Genomic DNA, 27,624 nt, shown 5'->3' with positions numbered 1-27,624 from the left:
GGCTGGGGAAGGCCTCTTCGGTAATGACATCAATACAGCACACACAGCAAGAGAGGTCAGCCTGTCAGAGCTCTAGAAACAACAGATGGATTAGGATTAAACTTGGTGCAAAATAACTTTGATAGAGTCTTTTAATGTAAACAGTTTATCTGTCATTGCCTTTCATTGAAATCCCCCACAAAGTAATAGAGTTTGGTTTGTTAAGGCTACAGAATGTAGCTGAATAAAATCCATACATAGGCCGGGCGCTGTGGCTCACGCCTGTAATCCTAGCTCTTGGGAGGCCGAGGCGGGCGGATTGCTCAAGGTCAGGAGTTCAAAACCAGCCTGAGCAAGAGTGAGACCCCGTCTCTACTATAAAATAGAAAGAAATTAATTGGCCAACTGATATATATAAAAAAAAAATTAGCCGGGCATGGTGGCGCATGCCTGTAGTCCCAGCTACTCGGGAGGCTGAGGCAGGAGGATCGCTTGAGCCCAGGAGTTTGAGGTTGCTGTGAGCTAGGCTGACGCCACGGCACTCACTCTAGCCTGGACAACAAAGTGAGACTCTGTCTCAAAAAAAAAAAAAAAAAAAAATCCATACATTGCCATACTCAAACTCTCCAGTAATGAGAGTATGAGAGGACATTTTAATTTATTCATTAAAGACAGGAAAGTAAATAGGATAACATATAAGGTTAATAGAACAACATTGGCCTTCATATCCCCAAGATTGTGTTTCCCATTTGGCTGTATTAGCGTTGAGACTAATAAGAAACTGCTTAGGGCTTGTATGATGTGATTTTTAATATGCTTGAGGCAAGTCTGTGACTGTTTAGAAACCTGCGTGCTGATTTTTTTCATTGTAATTAGGTCTTCTACTTTTAGTACCAAATATTTTGACTTGTAATCTCCGTATAATAGAATGCCTTGAGCATACAGAGATGCATAAATGTACAATGTTTTTACATGCTGTGCTTATCACATGGTCAGTAATGACCAAATACTGGCCAATGTCAATTACACTTTATGAATTATCCATCTATAAGCATTTCAGTTGTACAGCCAATGGCTCTTTTGCTTAGCTTAGCACTTTTCTCACAATGACTTTAAATCAGACACTGGTGACAGCATGCTGCTTTCCCCAAGATCCAAACGAAACAAGAATGGATATGATCTGTTATTCAGAATAGATGACTCTCATGTATGACAGGGATGACTGCAGCCTTTTCATCAACAAAGAACACACAGCACAGATCTGGCTCTGTGAAGAGGGTGGCAATGGGAATAGCAGCCTCCTCTGGGGAGCTGGAGACCACTACATACAGATTTGTACTGAAATACTAGAAGGAAGAGGCTTCACCCTCACCATGTTGCCCTTGTCACTACCCCTGGGCTGGAGAGGGTGGCTAGACAGTCCTGGTCCTCTCTCCACTCTCATCTCACTCTCTATTTGGTCCAAGCATGTTCTTTATTGAAGGTCCTCTCATCACCGAAATTTGGGTCCCAATTCATGGTTGGAGCCTGGAGGTTCTATCTTGGACTCATTAGTAAGCAAGTCCCAGGAAATGCACTATGTGTGCCTAAGTTTATGGGAAGTTTCCAAGTCTTATGTTTAAGCAGGGTTCTAGAATATACCTAGAGCAATATTAACGTCTTGAGTGAAAGTATGACAAAACACTTTGACAAACTGAAAATGTAAGATTTTGAAATTTATATGCTGGCTTTGAAAAGTTTACTGGGGCTTTGGTTTAGGGCTCAAGCATGCTTTACTCTGCCCATCCAAATATCTGCTATCTGCTGAAAAAGGCACCAGGCAGGCTGCAAACACCAAGGACATTGTCTGCATGGAAAACAGAATCCATCTCATTCTTAAGCAGCTAAATTTTCTTTCCTATTTATCAAGAAAAAGAGCATAAGCATTGAAAGTACACTGAAGAATTATCCAAATTTAAGATTAACCAATCCAAAAATAAACCATTCAAAATGTAGGTGGATGGGCAGACAAGAGAAGCAGAACTTTTCAAAATGTATGGGAGCATATAACCAATATTTCACATAGCAAATATCTCTTTGGAACATTAGACTAAATATTATAAACTTGCTAAAGTTTGTTTTTTGCTAATGGACGTAGACTCAGTTTCCATATTTAGCCTTGAATCGTGTGTGTGTGTGTGTGTGTGTGTGTGTGTGTATGGAATGCTCTTTTGTCTGTATTAAAATAAAGAATATTAGGCCTTAAAATGATCATGGGAAGTCTTTATTCCAGCTTCCTAAATTGCCAATAAGGAAGCAGAAGTACAAAGCAGTTATACAACCACAACGAGTAAGATGTGCAACGTTTCGGGGATGGACACGCTTGAAGCTCTTACTCAAGGGGGGAGGGAGGCATGGGCAATATATGTAACCTTAACACTTGTACCCCTATAATACGCTAAAATAAAAAAATAAAAATAAATGGATATAGCTTCCTCTCCCAGAGTATAATGTGCCATAAAGAGATGGGAAGTCTGATTTCTAGAATGCTAAGGATAAAGATATATTATCACTATTTGCTTCCCATGTAGGTATTAGAATACATCACTGAGTACCTACTATGTATTAATACTACAAACACTCTTCACATCGTTTTCTGGTTTGACATGGTAGGGAAAAAGCTTCTATTAGGTATTGATTGTGTCCCACGAAAAGACACATGTCATTTTGTGAGGTGTGCCCCCCGAACATCAGAGGCAAGAGGGCTCAGATTGGTTGGGGCAAAGAAAATTGAATTTTCAAACCCACCAACTTCAGCAGAACAGAGTGACCGAGTGCCATTTACATTGGGCCTTCTGATGAAGGAAAAAAACACCTCAAACCTATACTGAGATGCTTGTGTAGTGTCTCCATAATTACTCCACTTAGAGAATGATTAGTGTTGATGATGACTTTTGTGGGTGAAACCTGCTTCTTCACCAAAAAAACAGTACATTTTTCATTAAGTTATAATAAAACAAAATTTTAGTTATAAAGGAAATTGCCAGTTGATGAATGGATCTTACTAAAGGGTTTTCTATCCAGCAAAATAGCCAATGTGAAAGGAACAAGGCTTTATGGAATCCATGCACTTCTGAATGCTGTTATCGTATCATCTTTGGGCCACTCATAGAACTTCGACTGATTGCCATGTTGGTGAAATGCATGTGCAGGGACAAGTAGGACCTGTTATGCAACAGCTGTTCAACTGGCCATGGCAGGATCTTGAATGGCACTGTGGGTGATGTTACCCAATGAGCAATGGGAAGCCATGAAAGATTCTGAGAATGAGAGCAATGTGATCAAAGTGGAGCCTTAGGAAGATTCATCTTGCAGCCGAGCATAAAGTGTGGTAAGAATAGGGAAACCACTGGAGTAGGGAGGAGGCAGTGGCCATAGTCCTGGTGAGAGATAATAAGGATAAAGCTAGGCAGTAGCTGCAGGAAGAGTGTGGAACACACAGGTGGTTAAAAGCCTTCTGCCAGAAAGCGGAATAGGAAATTCATCCTGTCAATGCCTCTCCAGACTTCCTCCTCTTTGGGGTGTGAACAAGAGCCTCATGTTCAGTGGCAGGATGGATCCAGATATGCATAGGCCTGGAGTTTAGCTCTTCCTCCGGAAGCTTCTTTTTCCCTCAATGTAGAGTTTAGGATCCTCCAGCACTCTTTAATATCCAGAGCACAGTGCTCAGGCCTCTCAAATTGCCCAGTCATTCCTGATTAATTTGTTTCATCAATGTTTACTAAGTGACTATTAGGTGCAAGACACAGTTCTCTCCACCTGGAACAAATTTTCCCCAATCTCTGCCTGTCAAAATTCTACTCTTGCCCCTGTTATGTGTAGCACAGGCCTATTCCATTGATGCATAGAAAGGAATGAATCACATTAAATGTGGGAAGCCCAATGCTCTAAGGATAGGGAACATATTTTTTGCTTCTTAAAAGTTCAAAGTTCAAATACAGGACGTTTCCATGTACTCTTCCATGCACCTATCTATAGGGTTACAAATAGTGCATGATGTTTTTCTAAGGATTGCAGCCCCTAGATGTAAAGCCAGACATTCAGGCAGGAATCCAGGTGTTGCAAGATGTTGAGTGATATTTTCTCTTCTTAATCTGCCATCCCGGCTATCTGTGCTTGCTGCCAGCTGAAACCCCAGCCTATAGGATATACTGTCTTTTGCTGTTTTACTCATTTCAGTTAAATGTATTTAAATGCTGTAATTAAGTGATTCATTTTTATATTTGGGCAAGTGCTCTCAGATATGTCTCTTCAATTGATTTAATTAATTCTGTAGGTATTGATTTGAGACCATCTGAATACCCTAATGATGAGTTCATTTGTTAATAGAGGAGTTTCTCTTCTGAACTTAGGCAATTGATGCAATTTACCAATACATGCCACTAGGTTGGGGTATAGCTGGGTCTCACAGAACAACCATGTGAAAAGTTTTTTTTTTTTTCAAAAAGGAAAAGCAAAACAAAGAAACACAATACCAGTGCAGTTAATTGTTCTTCTGTCTTGTTTCCATATTGCCTAATATCCAGTTATTTGAACTTATCTGAATGGTTGATTTTTCCCTTTTTATCAAGAAACATATTGTAGAGATCCAGCTTGGATGTGTCTGCTAGTAGACCATCAGGGAAAATCACATAAGCAGAAAATGTAAAAGCCACATAGAGTAATACTAATAAAATCACATACTCTGCTTGACTGACAGCATTATTATTGATTATGGAAAAAAGCAGTACCTGAATACATAGCCTTCTAAAATGCGTCTGCTGCTACAATATCTCTAGGCCATCGGAGTGCTCACTTTGACAGTTTCAACATACAGGAAACATATTTCATTGAGTTTGTTTTCTGTAAATCTCAGGGGGGGTGTAATGTCATAAGTCTAGATGTCATAGGTCAAGGCATGCTTCTTAAAAACACAAAAAGATTCTCTAAATTTTCCATAAATATAGTATACACGTCTGTTGGACTAGAATAGCAATTAATGGCATATAATTACTGGGACAGAATTACTTTGCCAAAGAATTTTGAAGAAGTTTGATCATTATATAGAGGATGACAAGTAAAATTTCTAAATCACACTTTCTCTCTAAGGAAATATGATGTCATGTGCTATGGTGGATGGGACTCCACAGACAGCCACTTTTTTTCCTTCCTTCTTTTTTCTACTTATTTTTTGTTGTTGATAGCCTTACATTATATTGTTCATGTAATCCTGTATGATCTCTGAGATGCTTTAGCTTCAGTGCAGCACAAGGATTTTCTACATAAAAGAAAGACAAGGTTCTTCTTATTTTTAGGTTTAATGAGTGAGCAACTATAAGCATGTCCTTAGCCATATCACCCCTCCTAAGGAAATCAATTTGCTGCTTAGCAGGCTACCTTGAACAGTACAATGCTGGTAATGAGAGAGGAATCAGTTCAGAAACACTCCTTGAGATCAGAGAAGTACCTTCACCCTGGCATACAATTTCTCAAAATGCCACATGGCAGAGGTGGCATACCTAGGATCTTTGGGGCTTCCCCATCCTCAGGGTCAAGGTTAGTGAAAAAATGAAGAGCCCCTCTGATGTGGTGAGGTGTGGAAGGAGGGACTGCTAAAGGTGGGATCACCTGGAAAATAGGGAGGAATCATACTAGGCATGAGAGAGAGAGAGAGAGAGAGAGAGAGAGAGAGAGAGAGAGAGAGAGAGAGAGAGAGAGAGAGAGAGAGAGAGAGAGAGAGAGATCTGAGGGCACATGTACTTGTGCCCCGCCTCAGGTGCCTTGACTTCTCTACCACAAACCCCTGGGAAGATTCATGGAAGAAGGTACAGGGCTCTCTCCTCCTGGCTATAGACATGCTACTAGTAAAATCTAAACACATCAAAGTCTTCTGTGAGTAAGATTTTTAAAACAGAAGCATTCTATTCACCCCATATCCACTCCTGATGGAGGAAGAACATAGTGGTTCCTATAATCCATGTTGGAGTAACCACATAGCCTTGATACTCAAATCTGACTGCTGTTCAGTAAGCCCATCAACTATCTGGCCATAAAAATCTACACATAAACACCTGTGTAGAAAGCAGTTGCAGTCAAGATGCACTGCATTTGCATAGCATGCTGTAGTTTCCAAAGCACTATTGTCAGTGTTGGTTACTTAAGACTACCCTTGATGTAGAAAGGGCAGGAATGATTATCTTCATCTTTAAAATGAGGAAATGAGACTCACATGTGTTAATGTCTTGCCAATGCTGTAAGTGGCAAAGCTGGGAATAGAACCCAGGTTTTTTAAATTTCTAGCACAGCATTCTTTCCATTCAAGCCTATTGCCTTTCATCACACCAGAATGGGGTATATTCCTTAACATTTTAATTTATTTTATCATCCTTTATATACTAGAGCTTCCTCAGTGATGAGATAAGTATAATGTTAGGAAGCCATGGCACCAAATAAGGAGAATATAGGTTTTAAAAAGCATATAAACATTATAAATTAAAGCAGCATGACTGTTAACTCTCTAGCTTCCATTTTCCAATCAGTTAAAATTACTTTAATGTATGTTTTTAAACTCAAAATTAGCTGTAATCCCAGTATGTAACTGTCTTAATGCTTGGCGAATTGCACTATGTAATTTCCTTTTAATTTGCCTCCTTTCACAGCGTGTCTCACTTTCTGGCACATGTATCTTGGGGTTGTCTTCTCATGTCCCATCATTGCAAAAGAGGAATTCTCTCCTTGTATATTTTGTAGAATAATTCTTATACCTTAAAGGCACGTATCACTTGCACACAAATAATTCACTTAAAACTTTTCTTCAAAGTCTTTAAACTCAGTAATTCCTTATAGCATGCCTAAAACAAAGTCAAATTACAGTGAAGTGAAGAACACAGATTGTGTGCTGTGTTTCATCTGGTGGAGGCTCCCTGCCACCATTTAGTTTACAGATTGAAGAGATTGAGATATGAATGCATCAGACTGGAGTTGTTGGGATGTTGGAACGATCATGAGCTAATTTCCAAAGAAAAGAGAACCTCTCAGCACAGACATTTTCAATCAATAGCCAAGCAACCCATAAAAATTAATTTGAATGAAGTTATTTTCCTATGATGGCTCTATAAAAAGACATATGTTTCAAGAAAAAAAAAACGAGCCTCAAACATGATCATGTTCCTCCTGATCAGAGAAAAAATAACTGAGTCTAATTGACAGTTCTGAAGCACAGAGCAGAGAGGACATTTTCAAAAAACATGTCTCTGAATCAAAGCTAGGTTAAGCATTGTCACTTTGATTTCTTCTTTCTCCGTCTTCTGCCAGTGGCATGCTCATGCTATCACACCCAGCATGCTTTATTTATTTTTTTTTTTTAATTATTTTTTTTTATTTTGGCATATTATGGGGGTACAGATTTTAAGGTTTCAATAAATGCCCATTTCCCCCCCTCCCCCCAAAAGTCTGAGTCTCCATCATGACCATCCCCCAGATGGTGCACATCTCACTCACTATGTATGTATATACCCGCCCCCCTCCCCCCTCCCACCTGCCCAATACCCTATTACTGTAGCACCTATGTGTCCACTTAGGTGCTACTCAGTTAATACCAGTTTGCTGGAGAATATATCTGGTGCTTGTTTTTCCATTCTTGGGATACTTCACTTAGTAGTATGGGTTCCAGCTCTAACCAGGAAAATATAAGGTGTGCTATATCACCATTGTTTCTTAGAGCTGAATAGTACTCCATGGTGTACATATACCACATTTTATTAATCCATTCTTTGATTGATGGGCACTTGGGCTGTTTCCACAGCCTTGCAATTATGAATTGTGCTGCTATAAACATTCGAGTGCAGGTGTCTTTTTTGTAGAGTGTCACTGGATCATTTGGGTAGATGCCCAGCAATGGGATTGCTGGATCAAATGGTAGATTCACTTGGATCGCTTTAAGGTATCTCCATATTGCTTTCCACAGAGGTTGAACTAGTTTGCAGTCCCACCAGCAGTGTAGGAGTGTTCCTCTCTCTCCGCAACCATGCCAGCATTTATTGTTTGGAGATTTTTTGATAAAGGCCATTCTCACTGGGGTTAAGTGATATCTCATTGTGGTTTTGATTTGCATTTCCCTGATGATTAGAGATGTTGAGCATTTCTTCATATGTTTGTTGGCCATTCTTCTGTCTTCTTTAGAAAAATTTCTGTTCAAGTCCTTTGCCCACTTTTTAATGGGGTTATTTGATTTTTTCTTCCTAATTTTCCTGAGTTCTAAGTATATTCTAGTTATCAGTCCCTTATCGGATGCATAGGATGCAAAAATTTTCTCCCATTCTGTAGGTTGTCTGTTTACTTTCATGACTATTTCTTTGGCTGTGCAGAAGCTTTGTAGTTTGATCATGTCCCATTTATTTATTTTTGTTGCTGCTGTGATTGCCTTTGGGGACTTCTTCATAAACTCTTTGCCCAGGCCGATGTCTAGGAGAGTGTTTCCAACTTTTTCCTCTAGAGTTCTAATAGTTTCATATCTTAGGTTTAAGTCTGTTATCCAGCGTGAGTTGGTTTTTGTGAGAGGTGAAAGGTGTGGGTCCTGTTTTAGCCTTCTACAGGTGGCTATCCAGTTTTCCCAGCACCATTTATTGAAGAGGGATTCTTTTCCCCAGCGTATGTTTTTGTCTGCTTTGTCAAAGATGAGACGGCTATATGAGGATGGTTTTATATCAGGATTCTCACATCTGTTCCACTGGTCAATATTCCTGTTTTTGTGCCAATACCATATTGTTTTAATTACTACAGCTTTGTAGTATAGTTTAATATCTGGCATATTAATGCCTCCCATTTTGTTTTTGTTGCCTAGAATTGCTCTTGATATTCGGGGTCTTCTTTGGTTCCATACGAAGCGTAAAATTATTTTTTCTATATCTGTGAAGAATGCTGATGGGATTTTAATAGGTATTACATTGAATCTGTAGATCAGTTTGGGTAGTATAGACATTTTGATGATATTGAGTCTGCCGATCCACGAGCATGGTATGGATTTCCATCTGTTTACATCCTCTGCTATTTCCTTCCTCAGTGTTTCATAGTTCTCCCTGTAGAGGTCTTTTACCTCTTTGGTTAAATATATTCCTAGGTACTTTAATTTCTTTGTTGCTATTGTGAAGGGAATTGAGTCTTTGATTTGGTTCTCAATTAGATTGTTGTTGGCGTATATGAATGCCTCTGATTTCTGTGTATTAATTTTGTATCCTGAGACTTTACTAAATTCATTGATCAGTTCCAGGAGTTTCTTGGTTGAATCCTTGGGGTTTTCTAGATACAATATCATATCATCAGCAAATAGTGAAAGTTTGATCTATTCTGCCCCTATTTGGATACCTTTGATTCCATTTTCCTGTCTGATTGCTGTAGCCAAGACTTCCAGCACTATGTTGAATAGAAGTGGAGATAGTGGGCAGCCTTGTCTGGTTCCAGTTCTAAGTGGGAATGATTTCAGTCTTTCCCCATTCAGTATGATGTTGGCTACGGGTCTGTCATATATGGCTTGTATCATTTTTAGGTATGTCCCTTCTATGCCTATTTTCTTAAGTGTTCGTATCATGAAAGGGTGTTGAATTTTGTCAAAAGCTTTTTCTGCATCTATTGAAAGAATCATGTGGTCTTTGTTTTTGCTTCTGTTTATGTGGTGAATTGCATTTATAGATTTACGTATGTTGAACCATCCCTGCATCCCTGGGATGAAGCCCACTTGGTCGTGGTGGATTATTTTTTTGATAAGTGTCTGGATTCGGTTAGCTAAGATTTTGTTGAAAATTTTTGCATCTATATTCATTAGGGATATTGGTCTGTAGTTTTCATTTTTTGTTGCATCCTTTCCTGGTTTTGGTATCAGAGTAATATTCGCTTCATAAAAGGTGTCGGGGAGGTTTCCGTTCTTCTCGATGTTGTGGAATAGTTTCTGCAAGATAGGTACTAGTTCTTCTTTGTAAGTATGGTAAAATTCAGGTGTGAAACCATCTGGACCGGGACTTTTCTTTTTAGGGAGATTTTTAATTGCTGTTTCTATTTCAGCTGTTGAGATTGGTCTGTTCAGGGAATCTATTTCTTCCTGGTTGAGCCTAGGGAGGCTGTGTGTTTCTAGAAATTTGTCCATTTCCTCCACATTTTCCAGTTTGTGTGCATAAAGACTTTTGTAGTATTCATAAATTGTATCTTGTATCTCTTTGGGATCAGTTGTGATATCTCCTTTTTTATTCCTGATGGAGCTTATTAGAGATTTCTCTTTTCTGCTTTTCGTTAGCTTAGCCAATGGCGTGTCAATCTTGTTTATTTTTTCAAAGAACCAACTTTTTGTTTTATTAATCTCCTGAATAGCTTTCCTGTTTTCAATTTCGTTTAGTTCTGATTTGATCTTGTTGATTTCACTTCTTCTGCTGGGTTTGGGGTTGGTCTGTTCTTCTTTTTCCAGCTCTTTGAGTCGTTTCATTAGATTGTCTATTTGTGATCTTCTTGCCTTTTGGTTATAGGCATTTATGGAGATAAACTTTCCTCTCAGAACTGCTTTAGCTGTGTCCCAGAGGAGTTGATAACTTGTCTCTCCATTGTCGTTTTCTTCATAGAAGTTTTTTATTTCCGTCTTGATTTCTTCATTTACGAAGTAATCATTTAGTAGGAGGTTGTTTAATTTCCACGTTTTTGTGTAGAAATGTGAGTTTCTGTTAGGGTTGATTTCTAGTTTTATTCCACTGTGATCTGAGAAAGTACATGGTATGATTTCTATTTTATTAAATTTCTTGAGATTTTCTTTGTGTCCTAGGATATGGTCAATCTTAGAGAATGTCCCGTGAGCTGATGAGAAGAACGTATATTCAGTGGATTTTGGGTAGAATGTTCTGTAGATGTCTGTCAGACCCAATTGTTCTAGAGTTTTGTTTAAGTCCATTATTTCTTTATTAATTTTCTGTTTGGAGGATCTGTCTCGTGCCGTCAGTAGGGTGTTGAAATCTCCGGCAATTATGGAGTTGCTATTAATCCATTTGCTTAGCTCCAGTAAGGTTTGCTTTATGAATCTGGGTGCACCTAAGTTGGGTGCATATATATTTAAAATTGTTATCTCCTCTTGTTGGACTGTGCCCTTCACCATTATATAATGACCCTCTTTGTCTTTTACTACTTTTGTTGGTTTAAAAACTAAATCGTCTGAAATTAGAACTGCCACACCAGCCTTCTTTTGGTTTCTATTTGCTTGGAATATTGATCTCCACCCTTTTATTTTTAGTCTATGTGCATCCTTGCAGGTTAAATGTGTTTCCTGAAGACAGCATATACTTGGCCTGTATTTTCTTATCCATTCAGCCAGCCTATGTCTCTTGAGTGGAGAGTTTAAGCCATTCACATTTATTGAGAGAACTGATAGGTAAGGTATATTACTGATCATTCTGTTGGGTTGGATGTTGTTGCTATGATTTCTGTCTTGAGCCATTGTAATATCTGGCCTTTAATATCTTTGGGTTTTGGTTGTTTTTATATCCGTGGATTATTATTATGATGTTCCGTGCGTAACGCTGTTTTAAGTACTTCTTGTAGGGCTGGTCTTGTCTTGGTGAATTCTCTGAGCCTTTGCTTGTCTGAGAATGTTTTTATTTCTCCTTCATATATGAAGCTTAGTTTTGCAGGGAATAATATTCTAGGCTGGGCATTGTTTTGTTTCAAAAGAGTGAGAATGGGGCCCCAGTCTCTCCTTGCTTGTAAAGTCTCATTAGAGAAGTCTGATGTTATTCGAATTGGCTTTCCCTTGTATGTCACTTGCTTCTTTTGTCTTACAGCTCTTAGAAGGGCCTCTTTAGTTGATACTTTGGTCAGTCTGATGACTGCATGACGTGACGTCTTCCTGTTTGCATTGAATCTCCCAGGGGTCCTCTGGGCTTCTTGAACTTGTATATCGAGATTTTGAGCAAGGCCTGGGAAATTTTCCTCTATTATATCTTCAAAAAGCTTGTCCAGCCCTTGAGTGTTGTCTTCCTCCCCTTCGGCTAAACCTATGACCCTCACGTTAGGTTTTTTCACATAATCCCACAGCTCTTGTAGGCTTTGGTCTTTTCTCTTGTTTCTCTGCTGTATTTCTGTGACTGATTTATTTAATTGGAAGGTGTTATCTTCAAGCTCTGAGATTCTTTCTTCTGCTTGATCTACCCTGTTCTTGAGACTTTCCACAGTATTTTGTAGTTCTCTGAGTTGATTCTTCATCTCCAGGACTTCGGTTAAAGTTTTCTTCACTGTGTCAATCTCTTTGTTGAACCTTTGTTCCATTTCTTGGAGGTTTTTTGTGTTTTCTTGGTGTTGGTTATTGAGTTGTTGTTGCAGCTGGGTGAGTGTTCTTATGATCCACATACGAAATTCCTTTTCTGTCATATTGGTTGCCTGATTTTGGTCGGTGTCCGTTTCTAGGGGGCTGGTGCTCCTCCTTGGGGGTGTGTTTTCCGTTTGGTTCTTCATATTTCCTGAGTTCTTTCGCTGACTTCTTCCCATGTCGATCAGTTGTTGTTTCTTTCCTTAGGTTATTGTTTGGGTATTCACACACCTTGTTTAGTTTCTGAGGCGTTAGGTGGTGCCTGTGGGTGAAATTGGACCACTCCCTGTATATTGAGTCAGTGGATGCCGTGGAAAGGCCGTGCAAGATGCCGCCCCTGTCAGTAGGTGGCGTTTGCTTGGAGGAACAGGCTATGGTGTTGATTTTGAGTCCTGTTATCAGCTCTCGTTCTGGGCGGAGCTGGGTTGGGTAAGCCTGCCCTCAGGCCGTTAGCAGGGGTCAAAGTTCTGTTCTCAGCTTACAGGGAAAGCTGTCAGGGCAGCGCTGGAATGGTCCCGCTCAGCCAGAAAGTCTGGAGGTGGGGGTGGGGCTGTCTGAGACCCGCAGTCTGCAGCAGGCCTCGCTTCTTTCCACCCTCCCCAACTCTTCAGCTACTCCTGGGCCTCTGCCAGCAGGCCAGACCACAAGCCACCAGGCCTCCCCGGACTGTGGTGCCGGCGGGGAGGTTCCCTGCACAGGAACGCCACCTGGGTTGGGCGCACGGCCTCCTCCTGGGAGGAGGGTTGCCCTCTAGGACGCCGATCCGCCCCTGGAGGCACACAGCCCTCAGTAGGCTGTTTGCGTATAATCCTTCTGTGCCCGGGGCAATGCTAGCCCTCGGCGCAGGGGATCTGGTCTGCAGGTCCGACCTCTGGGTCCCAGAGTTCAAACTGTATTCCCACCAGGGAGAGGATTTCCGGTCCTAATTCACCCACAGGGAGCCCAAGCTGGATCTATGTCTCTCAGCCTCTGAGTCGGCACCGTTTTCCTGGGAACACGGTGCCAGCAGCACCTGGGAGGGCGGGCGGGGTCCCAAACGGGAAGGTCCCGTTCCCTGGAGGTGCCTCCGGCTGGTGGCTGTATTGTCTCTCTGGGCAGCCGCAGGTAGGGTCGGCGGAGGGGAGGAGGAGGCAATATGGCGCCTGCCGCGCGGCTCGGGTCCGTGCACACGGAGGTGCCCGGAGGAAGTTGGGAACCTGGTGCCACGTCTGCTACAGGCTCACCGTTGGCAAGCGGCAGCAGTCTCTGGGCTGATGTCCGCAGGTCTCTCCACCCACTGGGGAGCCCGTCAGCAGTCCCGAATGCAGGGGAGGGGAAACAGCAATTCCACCTACCCTTGCCGCTGGTCTCCGGGCTGCTCCGGTGGTCTCAGCCTCCAGTTCTCCTCCGCAGCCTCCTCCCGTGGAGTCTCCCGGGGTCTCAGGTACCCCTCCTTCCGGCCCTTGTCCGCTGTATGCTCGTCTTCTTGCTTCTTTCCTCTAGTTTCTGCTAGAATTGGTCTTTTCTGTAGAGACCCTCTGTCTGGCGGTGTTATTCGTCCGCCATCTTGCCACCCAGCATGCTTTAAAAGGACACCACTTGAATACAGAGCCCATTACTTTGCAATAACCTAAGTCTTCTAGAAAAGACTTGTTTAGATTCTAAGGGATTGAAAAAAAGTGGATTCATGTGATTTCCAGCATAATATGACTTCAGCACACTACCATATCTTATTCCTAACTAACCAGAGTTGGGGGGAAAAGGGTGGTAAGAAAATGGCAGATATGTCTGTGTGTGAGTGTGTGTATGTGTATGTGCAGATTGGGTCCCACTACCATAGGAAAGGTGCATGGTTAGTGCTCCCACTCCTTGCCAACATTGCCTTTCCCTTTGGTCATCTGACCTGGCAGAATCTGCACAGACAACTGTGTTAGCATCCTCTCTACATGGACAGCACAGGGCCAGGCTTTCACATCCTAGATATATGTGAGAGGTGAGTTGGGCCAACCAGACATATATTTCATGTTTTTTCATTTTCACCTATTTCCTAGATTTTTTCCTTTTCTAGCATTTGCCAAAATTCAACCTCAGGCACAGATGGTGAGAAAATGATTTTTGCCTACCAAGCCAAAGAATATGCCCAAATATTAATGGTTATTTATCTAGCAACAGAGCCTGAGACTTAATAAATGAAGGCTTAGATTTCCAACACTTGCATCTAAATGTGTGGAGTGTTTCATTTTTTTAAAAAAAATGCTTTTAATCACATTGAGTTGATATGCATAGAGGGGTTCAGTATGCTGAATATCACTGGTCACTCAGAACGTCAAGTCCATTATTGGATTATACATTGTCTCTGTTAAAAGTAGTTGCCTCTGCATTCTAATTATGGCAATAGTCTCTTCTTCTCCTGAGCCCTTATCCACCTCTAGGATTCACAAATGTGAAAGTCCCTGAATGGATATTTTTAAAAAAGGTCTGAACAACCCTCAGGTTGTCAAATGGCTGCTTCAGTGCTCTCCATATTAAATGATATTTCTATAGTTTCTATAGCCTGGAAAAGTCTAGGGGAGTACAAGTTTGGTTCTAATTACATAATTATGTTACAGAAATATGAAAAAAAATCATCCCTAAACCCTCCAGGTGCTTAAACAGTTTGATAGACTGTAGCAATTCTGCATCACCCCCAGCTGTGTTGCTTAGCAACATTTTAATTCCAGAAGAATGAAGGGAGATGAAATCCCTGTGGAGAGGGAAACAGAAATAAGAGGGCTGTTGACAGATGATCTGAGTTGTTTCTTCTAATATACTGTGAAGATCACTAGCCCTTTTCATGAATGATAAATGGACTGTACGCAGATCAATGGGTTCAGCAATAAACTTGAACCAGGCTCCATGTCTAAGGCGATGCAGGCCGAGACGCCTAGAGATTTCTTCATTTTGATGATTTGGTGTGCATTTTTTAAAGGCTCCACAGGAGGAAATTGATCTCAGTATTTAGTCATTCTTTGCCCTTTTGTAGTGTCTGCTAATAAAAATGATTTTGGAAATGGACACTTCGGTTTCTATCACAGTGTAAATATGGCCAGGTGTCAATAGTAATACTAGGGTGAACCGTTCCTACCCCAAATCTAAAAATCCAGGCTATGCCCACGACCATTCCCTCTGCACCTGCCTCCCCAGCCTGTCATTATGACCCAGTCAGGCCCACACGGGGTGAGATTAGAGTGAAAGGCAGGAAGAGGAGGACCTAGTTGTGCCCCTCACAATGGCCACTTGTGTTGGAATGCCGCACTTGGACAGGTACCCACATTCCCCAGGAGAAGAAAATTGCTTTCTCAGTCTGCAGTCTGCTTATCTCCAGCAGCCTGCTTCAGTTAGCTTCTTCAGTTTCTGAAGAGCATTTTATACTGCTTATTGTTTGGGTAACTAGTTACAATGATTATGCCTGCTAATGTTGTCTAATTGCATTTTTTTTCTTCTGTTTACAGGCTGTTGAAAAGGCAAAACCTAGGAATAATCCTGTGAAGTAAGTTATTATTTTTATTAGTTGGAAATGTTAATTTAAATGGACTTCTTGCATGTAAAAAAATAAGGTCATAAAAGAAACCTTGGATTTTGAGTTAACCTCTATTCATGACAATTTAAAGATAAAAACAAAACAAGCAAAAAACCTACAATGAGGAGGGATCAGCTTATATTTTTTCCCTGTGTTCCTGATGCCCCAAGTTGTACTCAGTTTACATAAATTGATATGTGCCATCCATGAATAGCTGCCACATACCATTATAATCATATTTAATGCATAGAACTTCAATTCAAGCCTTTGGGTTTTGCACATGCTAAAAAGATTATGTTTTTAATTGCAAACCTTGGACCTATGACAGAGATGTAAATGAGTGAAAGTGTGCCAACTGATTTCCAGCCACATGGGGAGGTTTGGCACCTTGGCATCACAGCCTCAATATTCTGTTAATGAAAAGCTCATAAAAATATATTTAACTAAAGATATATTTTTTCACTAAATTTAACTAAAGGTATTTTTTTTTACCTAACAGAGAGTGATTCCCAAGGCACTTTATGGGAGACTCTTAAATCATAAACAAGCTGCAGAGCACTCTTTTAAATATAGTACAACTTAGACATCTTGTCTCTTCCAGAAGGGAGACTTTGAAATTAAGAAGGATGGTTGTCTTGTCATTTCAGTTTGTGACATCTGATTGCAGTATCACAATGCATACCAGTCCTGCCAGCCATGTGGCTGAGGGAGGACCTGCTCTGTTTGTTGGGTTATTATAGGTCTGGTAATATCACATCTCTAGGAACAATTTGTTAATTTATTTCAGTTGACTTCCATTATAGTTGGTACCAAATACAGAAATGGGGAATGTGTTGATTTTTAATAGTTTCTGGGGGAATGGATCAGCTAATGCCAATGACTAGATGGCTGCTTAGTTTTGTAAAAGTATTAACTTTATCAGGGTACCAGAGTAGTGTTTAGCATACCATTAAATCCAAGCCTTAATATACTATTCAAAACGGTATTATGTAATTTATTACTAAATTTTATTTTTCCTAGGACACAGAACATTCCCTATTAGGCTTCTGTAGTCTCTATATGGGCATCTGTAGTCTGGAGGCATATTATGTTATAGTCTTCTGGATATATTTGTAGTAGTTGAGTTTGTGTCTGCTCATTCAGTTGGGGTTGAAATCTCTGTAGCCTGATTTCTTTTCTGTCTGTTTGCCCTGAGGGCTCCTCCACTGTGAGCCTGTGGCTGGTGAGCCTTGAGAATCAGAGGATGGTGCTAATGAGGCTAGGGCCAGTGTTTAGTCCCTGGGTGGGCCATTAGTGATCTTTCCCACAATCTGACTGTACCCCTCCCTCCAGTCTGCCTGCATGCAGATGTGTGCCTCAGGTCACAAGGTGTGGGACAAAGGCTGGAGAAATGTAAATCTGGGACCTTGATGAGGCAAACATCTCTAAGCTCCAGCCCTCTCAATAGGAAGTAAGTACTGAGCTCCATCTTGGCATGCATAGGACAACCCACTGACACTATGTGGGGCTGCATTAAATAGTATTTTAATGGCCTGGAAATGGGACCAGTTTTCTCTTTGCTTCTTGTGATAATTTGACCTCATAACAGTTAAATTTTTATGAGTTCCTATTAATTCACAGTGCAGACTCTATCTAATGTCTATCACTTTAAGAAATGTTATAAAAAGAAGACAGGAAGACTAGAAGAGTCAAAGGATTACAGAGCCTTTTACCTTTAAGTATATTTCAAAATCTGATCAGTAATAAACCTAAGTGACAACTAACTGGTAGGTGTTCAGAATTGTCTTCTAATTAAGAAAGATATTGTTCCCAGTGTGAGTTTGGGTGTCCTGTTGCATTTGTGCTCACATGACCAAACTCAGTCACAAGCTCTATGGGCACTTGAAGAAGAGAGGCTTCCTCAAGACCTCAGCTCAGGGAGAGAAACTCCAGAGCATGGTTCAGTTACACTGCCTGATGGAAGAACAGAGTCACAGTTTTTAAACATTTTATATATAGTGGTCCTCTTGCCATTTCTGTTGTCTGTCACAGAATTTCAGTTATACACAGTGTACTGGGATCTCAAATACAGTAAAGGTTTGATGCATGTTTCTGAATGAATGAACAAGTAAAGGAATTGGACACATCCCCGAAAACGGTCCTTCCAGGAACCTGGCCTGGAGACTTAATAAGGCTGAGGGTTCTCCTCTAGTACAGTGTCACCATCAAGTCAAAAAGACCTGTGTGTTATAACTGAACAAGTCATCCAGTCTCTGTTATTCTTGACTCATACCACATGTAAAAATGTTCCCATGTTGCTCTGGTTCATTCTAGCTGCTTTGCCTCTGATTAGTTCATTGTTTGAACTTGTATGCAAGAAGTAATATTGGATTGTCTTTAGAGCATACAATGGAAAGTGTGTACAGTTTTGCTAGAAAGTAGAGGTCCAGTGGCATCATTTACAACTGAAGTATGGAAACAGATTAGTGAAGATGATCATATATGTGATTTGATATAGTCTTTTGGTGCAGAGTTTGGCAATTGGTTGGAAAAAAATCAAAAGAAGAACATTTCATGACGTGAAAATTATAAGAAATTCAAATTTCAGTATCTATAAATCAAGTTTTATTGGAACATGTCCACGCTCATTCATTTCCATATTGTCTGTGGCTTCCTTTGTGCTACAATGACAGAGTTAAATAGTTGTGACAGCTGTAGCCTACAAAGCCAAACATTTTTACCATCTGGCCCCTTATAGAAAGTTTGCTGACTCCTGCTCTAATAGGTTAGGTAGAAAAAGGCACTAAGATTTTTTGTGATGCTGAAGGTTAAAGTATCAATCCTTTCTCTTATTGGCCTTTAAAACAATGAGTAGATATTTGTTGAGCCCTTCTTTTGTGTTTAGGACTTTCTGGGGTGAATGTGCCACCTAATTATCATTGATAGCGAAGACAGACTCACTTTTCACTCAGTACCTTTGAAAATTGTATGGATATGAGATCTACTGACAGGGCAGTGATGCTTCAGAAACTAGTGAACACATATCTATAGCATACTTCTAGTCTTCCAAGTTGTGTGTATATGGGTATATGTCAAAGGGTATATGGATTTTCTATAATCCTGTTACTTCCACATCTAACTGAAGCTAAGTAAGCTTTCAATTAGAGTGATGGTAAATGATTCACAATATCCATTTAGTTTGTATATTTTCCTCTCTAAAAGTTTCACCTTCCTCTCCCTCTTTCTCAACCACTTGTTCAGTTTATTTTTAATACTTTCATGGTCGTAAGCCTCTTTCATCACCATAGGGAGATTATGGTAGACACTAATTACATTCCATATAAAGGAGAAATTAAATATATGCCTAGTGAATGTAAGCACATAATGTACTTGGATACACTAATGACTTTCCCTTGAAACATTAAATATTACCTCTGAGAGTACAACTCAAATGTGAATGTTCTTAACATCAATGATCAGTACAAGAGAAGTCTGGTATATTTCTCACTATATTAAAACCATACTGGCATTGAAGCTTGATTAGTATGTTCAAACAGTGGCTCTTTAATGTGTCAGAGAGACTTTCACTTGTATTTTAATATTCTTCAGCAATCATCTCTAAGATTTCATTGTGACAACAAGGCCTGAGAGATGTACAGATTTCTTCTGCCATATGTGACTTATCACATATATTTTTTTAAAAAAAACACCTTTCAGTTATTAAGACATATGTGATAGAACACTTCTGAAAATGTGAATTGCTTTTGGCTAAAAGCCATGCACTAATAAGTTGAGTTGAATCTAACTGAGGTTGACATCTGTTACGGAAAGAGAGAGAGAGAGAGAGAGAGAGAGAGAGAGAGAGAGAGAGAGAGGAGAGAGAGAGAAACACTGTTATCAAGCATAATGTTATCAAGCATAAAATTCTTCCCTGCTTTTACACTTTAACAACATTAAATAACGTGGTGGTTGTCTTTCACAAATCAGGATCAGAATCCACTCTGCTTAGGAAATTACATTTTTATTTAGGAACTGATTCACCTTATAGATACAGTGCTTCCATTATTGAAAATGACAAATAGCCACAAAGATTTTTCTGGCTATGATGTTTGTACATTATTCATCCAATGAATATTTATTTAGGTTCCATGATATTCTGGGAACTGTGATAGATGCTAAGGGAATTAAAAATAAATCCGACACAGGTCTTACCCTCGAGGAGTTTAGAGTCCAGCAGGAGAGATAAAATTGATCTGTAAAAAATTAAATACAAGATAGAGAGATGTCTGTTAAGTGGGTAACAGATAAAGTACAGGGAGGCTCTAAGGAGAGAAAGTGCTTCTAGTTAACACTAATGGTGGGAGGGAGAAGAAGAGACATTTACGCCAGGACTTTAAGGATTGCTGGTTTGAGTCATTGGTGCTGAGGTGAGGCAGAGTGAAGCAAGGAGCTCAGGCTGCCTGATGGTGCACAGGCAGTGAAAGGTCAAGTTGGAAACTGAGGCCAAGAAGAAATGGTAGCTTAGGGCCCTCAGGGCTCATCCAGGTGAAAGAGATTGACTTGGTAAAGTCAAATGGCATTAAAGAGCTCTTCACATGTTACTGAATGTGAATTATCAATTAGTCCTCTAATTATTAAACGTAAACAGAAAGTTGATAGGCCCAGGTTCTAGTCTTGAGTCTGATATTAGCTTGTAGTATGTAGTCACTTTCTTGCCACAGGCCTTAGCGAGATTATTTACATGGTTGTTCCACCTCTTTAAAAAAGCTGAAGCTTGAAAGCCTGTTCCATAGTTATGCTCATTTTAGGACATTTGCTCTGTTAGTTTGGTGCAGACTCATGCATATACATAGATTATGTGTGTGTATAATACATCTGTGTTTCTCTTTGCACTCACGTGTGCATATACACACATAGTGCCTTTCCCCATCATTTCTACCTTATACACTTTTGAAAAGAAGGACAACAAGCTACATTATTAGAATTTTCAAAAGATATATTAGGTAGAAGATAAGTATGGTTCCAAGGACATTGGGTAGAGCCTTTGAAATGGCCCTTATGACCAAAGATTAATTTTGTAGTTGGGGTTCATCTCTTGTAATGTTCTTGAGCGTGTGCATATCACAGATGTGCAGAGTGCCACATCCATTCCAAACGATAAGCCAGTGGATTCCGAAGTGTGTTCTGCCAAACACTAGTTTTGTGGGATTGTCTCCTTGAAAACAGAAAGGATACAACACCATAGAAATTTGGCATACACTATCACATAGCTTTCCTAGGGTGTCACAGTGCACATTGACATAATACAGGCTAAAAGAAGTCCTACAGAAAGAGTTTTCTTTAGCTTTGTCTTACCTAAGGTTTTCCAGATTTGCTTCACCAGAGGGCATCTTTATCTGGCAGGGCAAATGTTTGATGGAACACAAAATTGGATGTTCAAGTCCACATGAAATTAAATGACCACATGGAGGACTTGTCTCCCTTGGTAGTTTGGAAAATCTAGTGCCCTAAATACTCTCACATAGTTTCTGATAAGAATATTTGAAGGAAGCAAATTATTTAAAAAGTCAACCATGGAAAGGAAAGAAATCTCCCAAATGTGAAATGATAAAATATCTCCTGTGTCTCTTTTTTAATTGATACATAGTATTTGTACATATTTATGTGGCACATGTTATATTTTGATACACACATAGAATGATCAAGTCAGGATATTTAGTATAGCAACCATCTCAAGTATTTATTATTCCTTTGTATTGGGAACATTTGCAATATCTTCTAGCTATTTTGAAATATACAATATATTATTGTTAATTATAGTTACCCTACTGTACTCTCAAACAGTAGAATTTATTCCTTCTTTCTAACTGTGTGTTTGTACCCATTAAGCAACGTGTCTTCATCCCTTCCCCTCATACAGACACCTCAGTCTCTGGTATCTATCATTCCACTCTCTTCCTCCATAAGACCAACTTTTTTTAGCTCACACATATGAGTGAGAACATTCAATATTTATTCATCTGTGTCTAGCTTGTTTCACTTAACATAATCACCTCCAGTTCTATCCATGTTGCTGTATATGGCATGGTTTCATTCTTTTTTATGGCCAAATAGTATTCTATTGTGTATAGATACCACATTTTCTTTATCAATTTATCTACTGATGGACACTTAAGTTGATTTTGTACCTTGGCTATCGTGACTATTGCTGCAATAAACATGGGGATAGAGGTATACCTTTGATATACTGATTTCTCTGCCCTGAAAGTTCTCACATGCTGGTAGAGAAACACAAGTCATTACATTAAAGAATAGACCAGTTCTATGACTGAAGCATGTGCAGCATCCTGTGGGACAGAGGTGAAAGAGTGATCAACTGCTCGGCGTGAGCTCTCCCTAACTCAGCAGGAGTTCCCTAGTGAGCAGTGGGGTGAGGCCATTCAAGAGAGCTGTAGATACTTAAATTTATTTTGGGGTTCTTTATTTTGTTCAATTGGTCTATGTGTCGCCTGTGTCTCTTACTGCGTCACACTCTAAATTATTTTTATAGATTGTGAATGTCCTAAGGCATAGTCCCCAATGAGGGTAAGAGGGATTTAGGGGTGGGTCCCTCTGGAATGAGATACATGAAGCCCAGCAGTCCCCAGTGAGCCTCATCAGATCAGAGTGTGAGACACCGGGTTCACTCATTTCATGACAGTGAGATACACAAAGCAATGTGCTTCCTACCTCCTCCTCCAAATCTCTAGTCAATATCTAACCAGCCCTGGCAATTTTAAGGGCAATTAATGGAAAGATAGCAATAAAATCTCTCTCTAATTTTGCAATCTTTATTAAAAAATCTTGGGAAAAAATTAGAAAAAGCTATCTAAACAGTTGCATAAAATAAATCAGGTTCTTTATGTTGTCAAGATAGCTGCAATTGTAGATAAAAGGTTCTAGCAATGGTCCCCAAGGCTAATGAAACTTACATAAATTTCTGGACACTCTCTTTTTCATTGGTAATTTGAGTTGCACCATCTTGACAATCTCAGATGAGACATCCGAGACCCAGAGAACAGATTGCCTGGAACACTAAGTTTCCAGAAACTCTCCACTTCACAACCAATGCCTTTCAGGCCACACATGTCTACTTCCAATGCCTAGAAAGTTGTTGCTGGTTTTTAAAGTCATGTTATATATTTTTATGTAACAGTTTATTTTCTTAGAACACAGCACCAAATATGTCAAAAATTAGTGAATCATCAAATTTGCATGCACTTTTACGATTACTCCAACTTCAATTACATTCACTTTATATCTGTAAGGAAGAGTTTCTTCAAAACTTCAAGCACATTAGTTGCCTCATTACCATAACTCATATTTCCAAAAGCTTTATGAAAACCTTTTCTCTTTAGGTGGTAAAGTAACACCCTAATAACTATAAGGATGAAACAGAAATAGAAAACATCCATTTATTAATGAATGTGAAAGACCTCAAGTAAGCTAGCAAATCTGGAATCAAGCCTTTTTAAAGAAAACTAAACTACATTTATTTAGCAACAACATTCATAAAATACCTCCTGATCCACGTTAGTTTCTGACTCTGTGCTTAGTGTTTGCTGCTTAGACAATAATGGACAACTCTGCTCACACAAGTCATCTCAGTTTGGGGTACATAAGAGTTGTACCTTGAATTTTAATATCACCACTCAGTGATCTTTCAATAAACTGTTGAAAGCTTGGAATCACATAGCTGACCTGCTAGAAATTCAAGCAAGCCTCACACATTTGCTCTTTTAATAAACATTAATGAGTTCCCTATGTGCCAGGCTCAGGTGATAGAGAGATGAATTAGATAAGATCTCTGCCTTGAAAATCCTCACACACTTACAGGGAAACACAAGTCACTACAGAATAGACCAGTTCTATGACTGAAGCATGTGCAGCATCCTGTAGGGCAGAGGTGAAGGAGTGAGCAACTGCTTGGAGAGGGCTCTCCCCAACTCAGCAGGAGTCCTCCAGTGAACAGTGGGATGAGGCAATTCAAGAGAACAGAACAACACTTTCAAAAGGCACTAGGAGAAGAAAGCAGATGGGTTGTTGTGAGCGATGTCTGGTACTTAGAGGCAGCTTAGGAGAGGGGGCATTTTTCACAGTAGCAGAAAATACCAAGTTTATGAGTTGCAGGATAGAAAAGAAAGGAAAAAGTAGCTGCATGTGCCAGGATGCATAAAGCATCACATTGCTGAAGATTTGGGCCCCACGTTTGACATTAGGAGGAGAACAGTGCAATGTGGATGAAACTAAGGAAATGCTGGAAGGATTCTTTTATTCTAGAAGTTAAAGGTTAGAGTTTGGGAAGGATTGTAAGGTGCCCTTTTTAAACTGCTTACAAAGAAGTAGATACATCAAATCCTTTCTGATTGTATCAGGCTAATCCTTCTCTGCGGACTTTTATGTAAACCTCAGCTCATGTAGAGTTCTTGTAAGCATATAGCTGTTCTCTCGTGACTACATGGACCCTTGATTATTTTGTACATTTGCAAAATTTTTCTTTCATACGATTCCTTACACATTACTCTTTCCTTTCACATTACACACAAACGTCTAGGCTATGCTAAGATACAGTATTTTAAGCATAACACATAACACTATTATTTTAGCTTCAGTTTCTGAATTCACTTAACATATATAAAATTTCTTTATGCATGCATTTTTATCAGGCAAAAACATAAGCACAGTAGGGCTATTTTTATTACTAGGAAATGATGCATGCCCCTATGGTAACTACACACAGGGCTCCAAACAGTAAATCAGTCCTCCATTGACCACAGAACGTGTTCAAAGTCAAGAGCCTGAGGTAATAAGTTATTATTTAGTTGACTCCTAGTTTGGGGGAACTGAGAACTATAGAAATGATTCATTTTGGCCAGGGACTGAAATAGGAAACAGGGTTCTGCCTTCTTAAAGCTTTTGCCTAAACCAAGAGAAGTTATCCAGAAAGCCAACATTAAAAAAATGTAAAGAATTCTTGTGCAAGAAAACGTTTCCATTTGTAGAATTTATAGCATAGGGGTAGATTACATGTCATTATAATCCATTTTTATATGCACATATGTTTATATACTGTACATCACTATACACGCCATGCTACATGGTCATTTAAACCCAAGACAGAATTGTTCTTGGTGATGAGGCAGCCATAACTAAAAGCAGTTCTCAAATCTTTTTCTCAAATCTCACCTCCCTCCCAATCTTTTGACTTTCTTCTACCTTCTCTCAGCATTGTATTTTCACAAGTGGGTTCTACATATTTGACAAAAACATTTCAGAAAATTTTTTTGGCTTTTGCTTATTTTTTGAGCAGCTTCATAGAGTACATGACTATATTCCTCCATGAAAGACTGGCAGGGGGAGCCCAGGGCAGCCAAGGAGTTCATTCATTCTCATTCATCTTTGCATTATCAAATACTATAGTGTGAGTTGCTGGGAATCTGCTAATAATAGCATCTACACACAGAAACACAACTTACTCATCTTTTCCCACTAGCTGGAGATGTGTGTTACTTCCAACACTGGCTAGGTGAAAGTTTAAGTTGACTCAAACCATGATGCAATCATTTAATAAGCAAATTAGACATGTTAGCAAACTTTCTTTAAAGATATATGTGGGTGTATATATATACTCTCTACATATATATAGTGCACTCACATATAATTTAAATCCCATCTATTTCCAAAAAGGAATGTGACATGATAGAAACAAGATTGTAGAGGAGAAGATTTAAAGAAAACAGGAGAACCTACTGTTTCCAAGCACTACAGAAGCATTTGTTACATATATGAGGGAACTAAGAAACGCTATGTGTTGTTTTTTTTTTGTTTTGTTTTGTTTTTGTTATTTTGGCATATTATGAGGGTACAGATTTTAAGGTTTCAATAAATGCCCTTCCCGCCCTCCCCCCACAAGTCTGAGTCTCCAGCATGACCATCCCACAGATGGTGTGCATATCACTCGTTATGTATGTATATACCCGCCCCCCTCCCCCCCTCCCCAATACCATATTACTGTAGTACCTATGTGTCCACTTAGGTGCTACTCAGTTAATACCAGTTTGCTGGAGAATATATCTGGTGCTTGTTTTTCCATTCTTGGGATGCTTCACTTAGTAATATGGGTTCCAGCTCTAACTAGGAAAATATAAGATGTGCTATATCACCATTGTTTCTTAGAGCTGAATAGTACTCCATGGTATACATATACCACATTTTATTAATCCATTCTTGGATTGATGGGCACTTGGGCTGTTTCCAAAGACTTGCGATTATGAATTGTGCTGCTATAAACATTCGGGTGCAGGTGTCTGTTTTGTAGAGTGTCATTGGATCTTTTGGGTAGATGCCCAGCAATGGGATTGCTGGATCAAATGGTAGATTCACTTGTATCGCTTTAAGGTATCTCCATATTGCTTTCCACAGAGGTTGAACTAGTTTGGAGTCCCACCAGCAGTGTAGGAGTGTTCCTATCTCTCCACATCCACGCCAACATTTGTTATTTGGAGACTTTTTGATAAAGGCCATTCTCACTGGAGTTAAGTGATATCTCATTGTAGTTTTGATTTGCATTTCCCTGATGATTAGGGATGGTGAGCATTTTTTCATATGTTTGTTGGCCATTCTTTTGTCTTCTTTAGAAAAGTTTCTGTTCAAGTACTTTGCCCACTTTTTAATAGGGATATTTGATTTTTTCTTGCTGATTTTCGTGAGTTCTAAGTATATTCTAGTTATCAGCCCTTTATCGGATACGTAGGATGCAAAAATTTTCTCCCATTCTGTAGGTTGTCTGTTTACCTTCATGACTGTTTCTTTGGCTGTGCAGAAGCTTTGTAGTTTGATCATGTCCCATTTATTTATTTTTGTTGCTGCTTTGATTGCCTTTGGGGATGTCTTCATAAACTCTTTGCCTAGGCCGATGTCTAGGAGAGTGTTTCCAACATTTTCCTCTAGAATTCTAACGGTTTCATACCGGAGATTTAAGTCTGTTATCCAGCGTGAGTTGATTTTTGTGAGAGGTGAAAGGTGTGGGTCCTGTTTTAACCTTCTACAAGTGGCTATCCAGTTTTCCCACCACCATTTATTGAAAAGGGATTCTTTTCCCCAGCGTATGTTTTTGTCTGCTTTGTCAAAGATTAGATGGCTATATGAGGATGGTTTTATATCAGGATTCCCACATCTATTCCGCTGGTCAATAATCCTATTTTTGTGCCAATACTAGATTGTTTTAATTACAACAGCTTTGTAGTATAGTTTGATATCTGGCATATTAATACCTCCCAATTTGTTTTTGTTGCCTAGGATTGCTCTTGATATTCAGGATCTTCTTTGGTTCCATACAAAGCGTAAAATTATTTTTTCTATATCTGTGAAGAATGCTGATGGGATTTTAATAGGTATTGCATTGAATCTGTAGATCAGTTTGGGTAGTATAGACATTTTAATGATGTTGAGTCTGCCGATTTACGAGCATGGAATGGATTTCCATCTGTTTACATCCTCTGCTATTTCCTTCCTCAGTGTTTCATAGTTTTCCCTGTAGAGGTTTTTACCTCCTTCATTAAGTATATTCCTAGGTACTTTAATTTCTTTGTTGCTATTGTGAAGGCTACTAGGTCTTTAATTTGGTTCTCGATTTGATTGTTGTTGGCATATATGAATGCCTCTGATTTCTGTGTATTGATTTTGTATCCTGAGACTTTGCTAAATTCATTAATCAGTTCCAGGAGTTTCCTGGTTG

General features: G+C 39.5%; 1 protein-coding gene across 1 annotated transcript in view; it reads left to right on the top strand.

Moving 5' to 3' along the window:
* The window catches only part of AFF2 (ALF transcription elongation factor 2), a 658,737-nt gene that overhangs the window by 530,930 nt on the left and 100,183 nt on the right, over positions 1-27,624 (top strand). Inside the window, exon 9 of the mRNA XM_020285044.2 lies at positions 15,802-15,839. Within this exon, the coding sequence (XP_020140633.1) occupies positions 15,802-15,839 (38 nt within the window). The remainder of the gene's footprint in view (positions 1-15,801; positions 15,840-27,624) is intronic.

This window comes from Microcebus murinus, chromosome X (genome assembly GCF_040939455.1).
Source record: "Microcebus murinus isolate Inina chromosome X, M.murinus_Inina_mat1.0, whole genome shotgun sequence".
Classification (NCBI taxonomy): domain Eukaryota; kingdom Metazoa; phylum Chordata; class Mammalia; order Primates; family Cheirogaleidae; genus Microcebus; species Microcebus murinus.
Note: the sequence above shows the minus strand (reverse complement) of the source record. Positions and strands in the feature narration are given on the sequence as shown.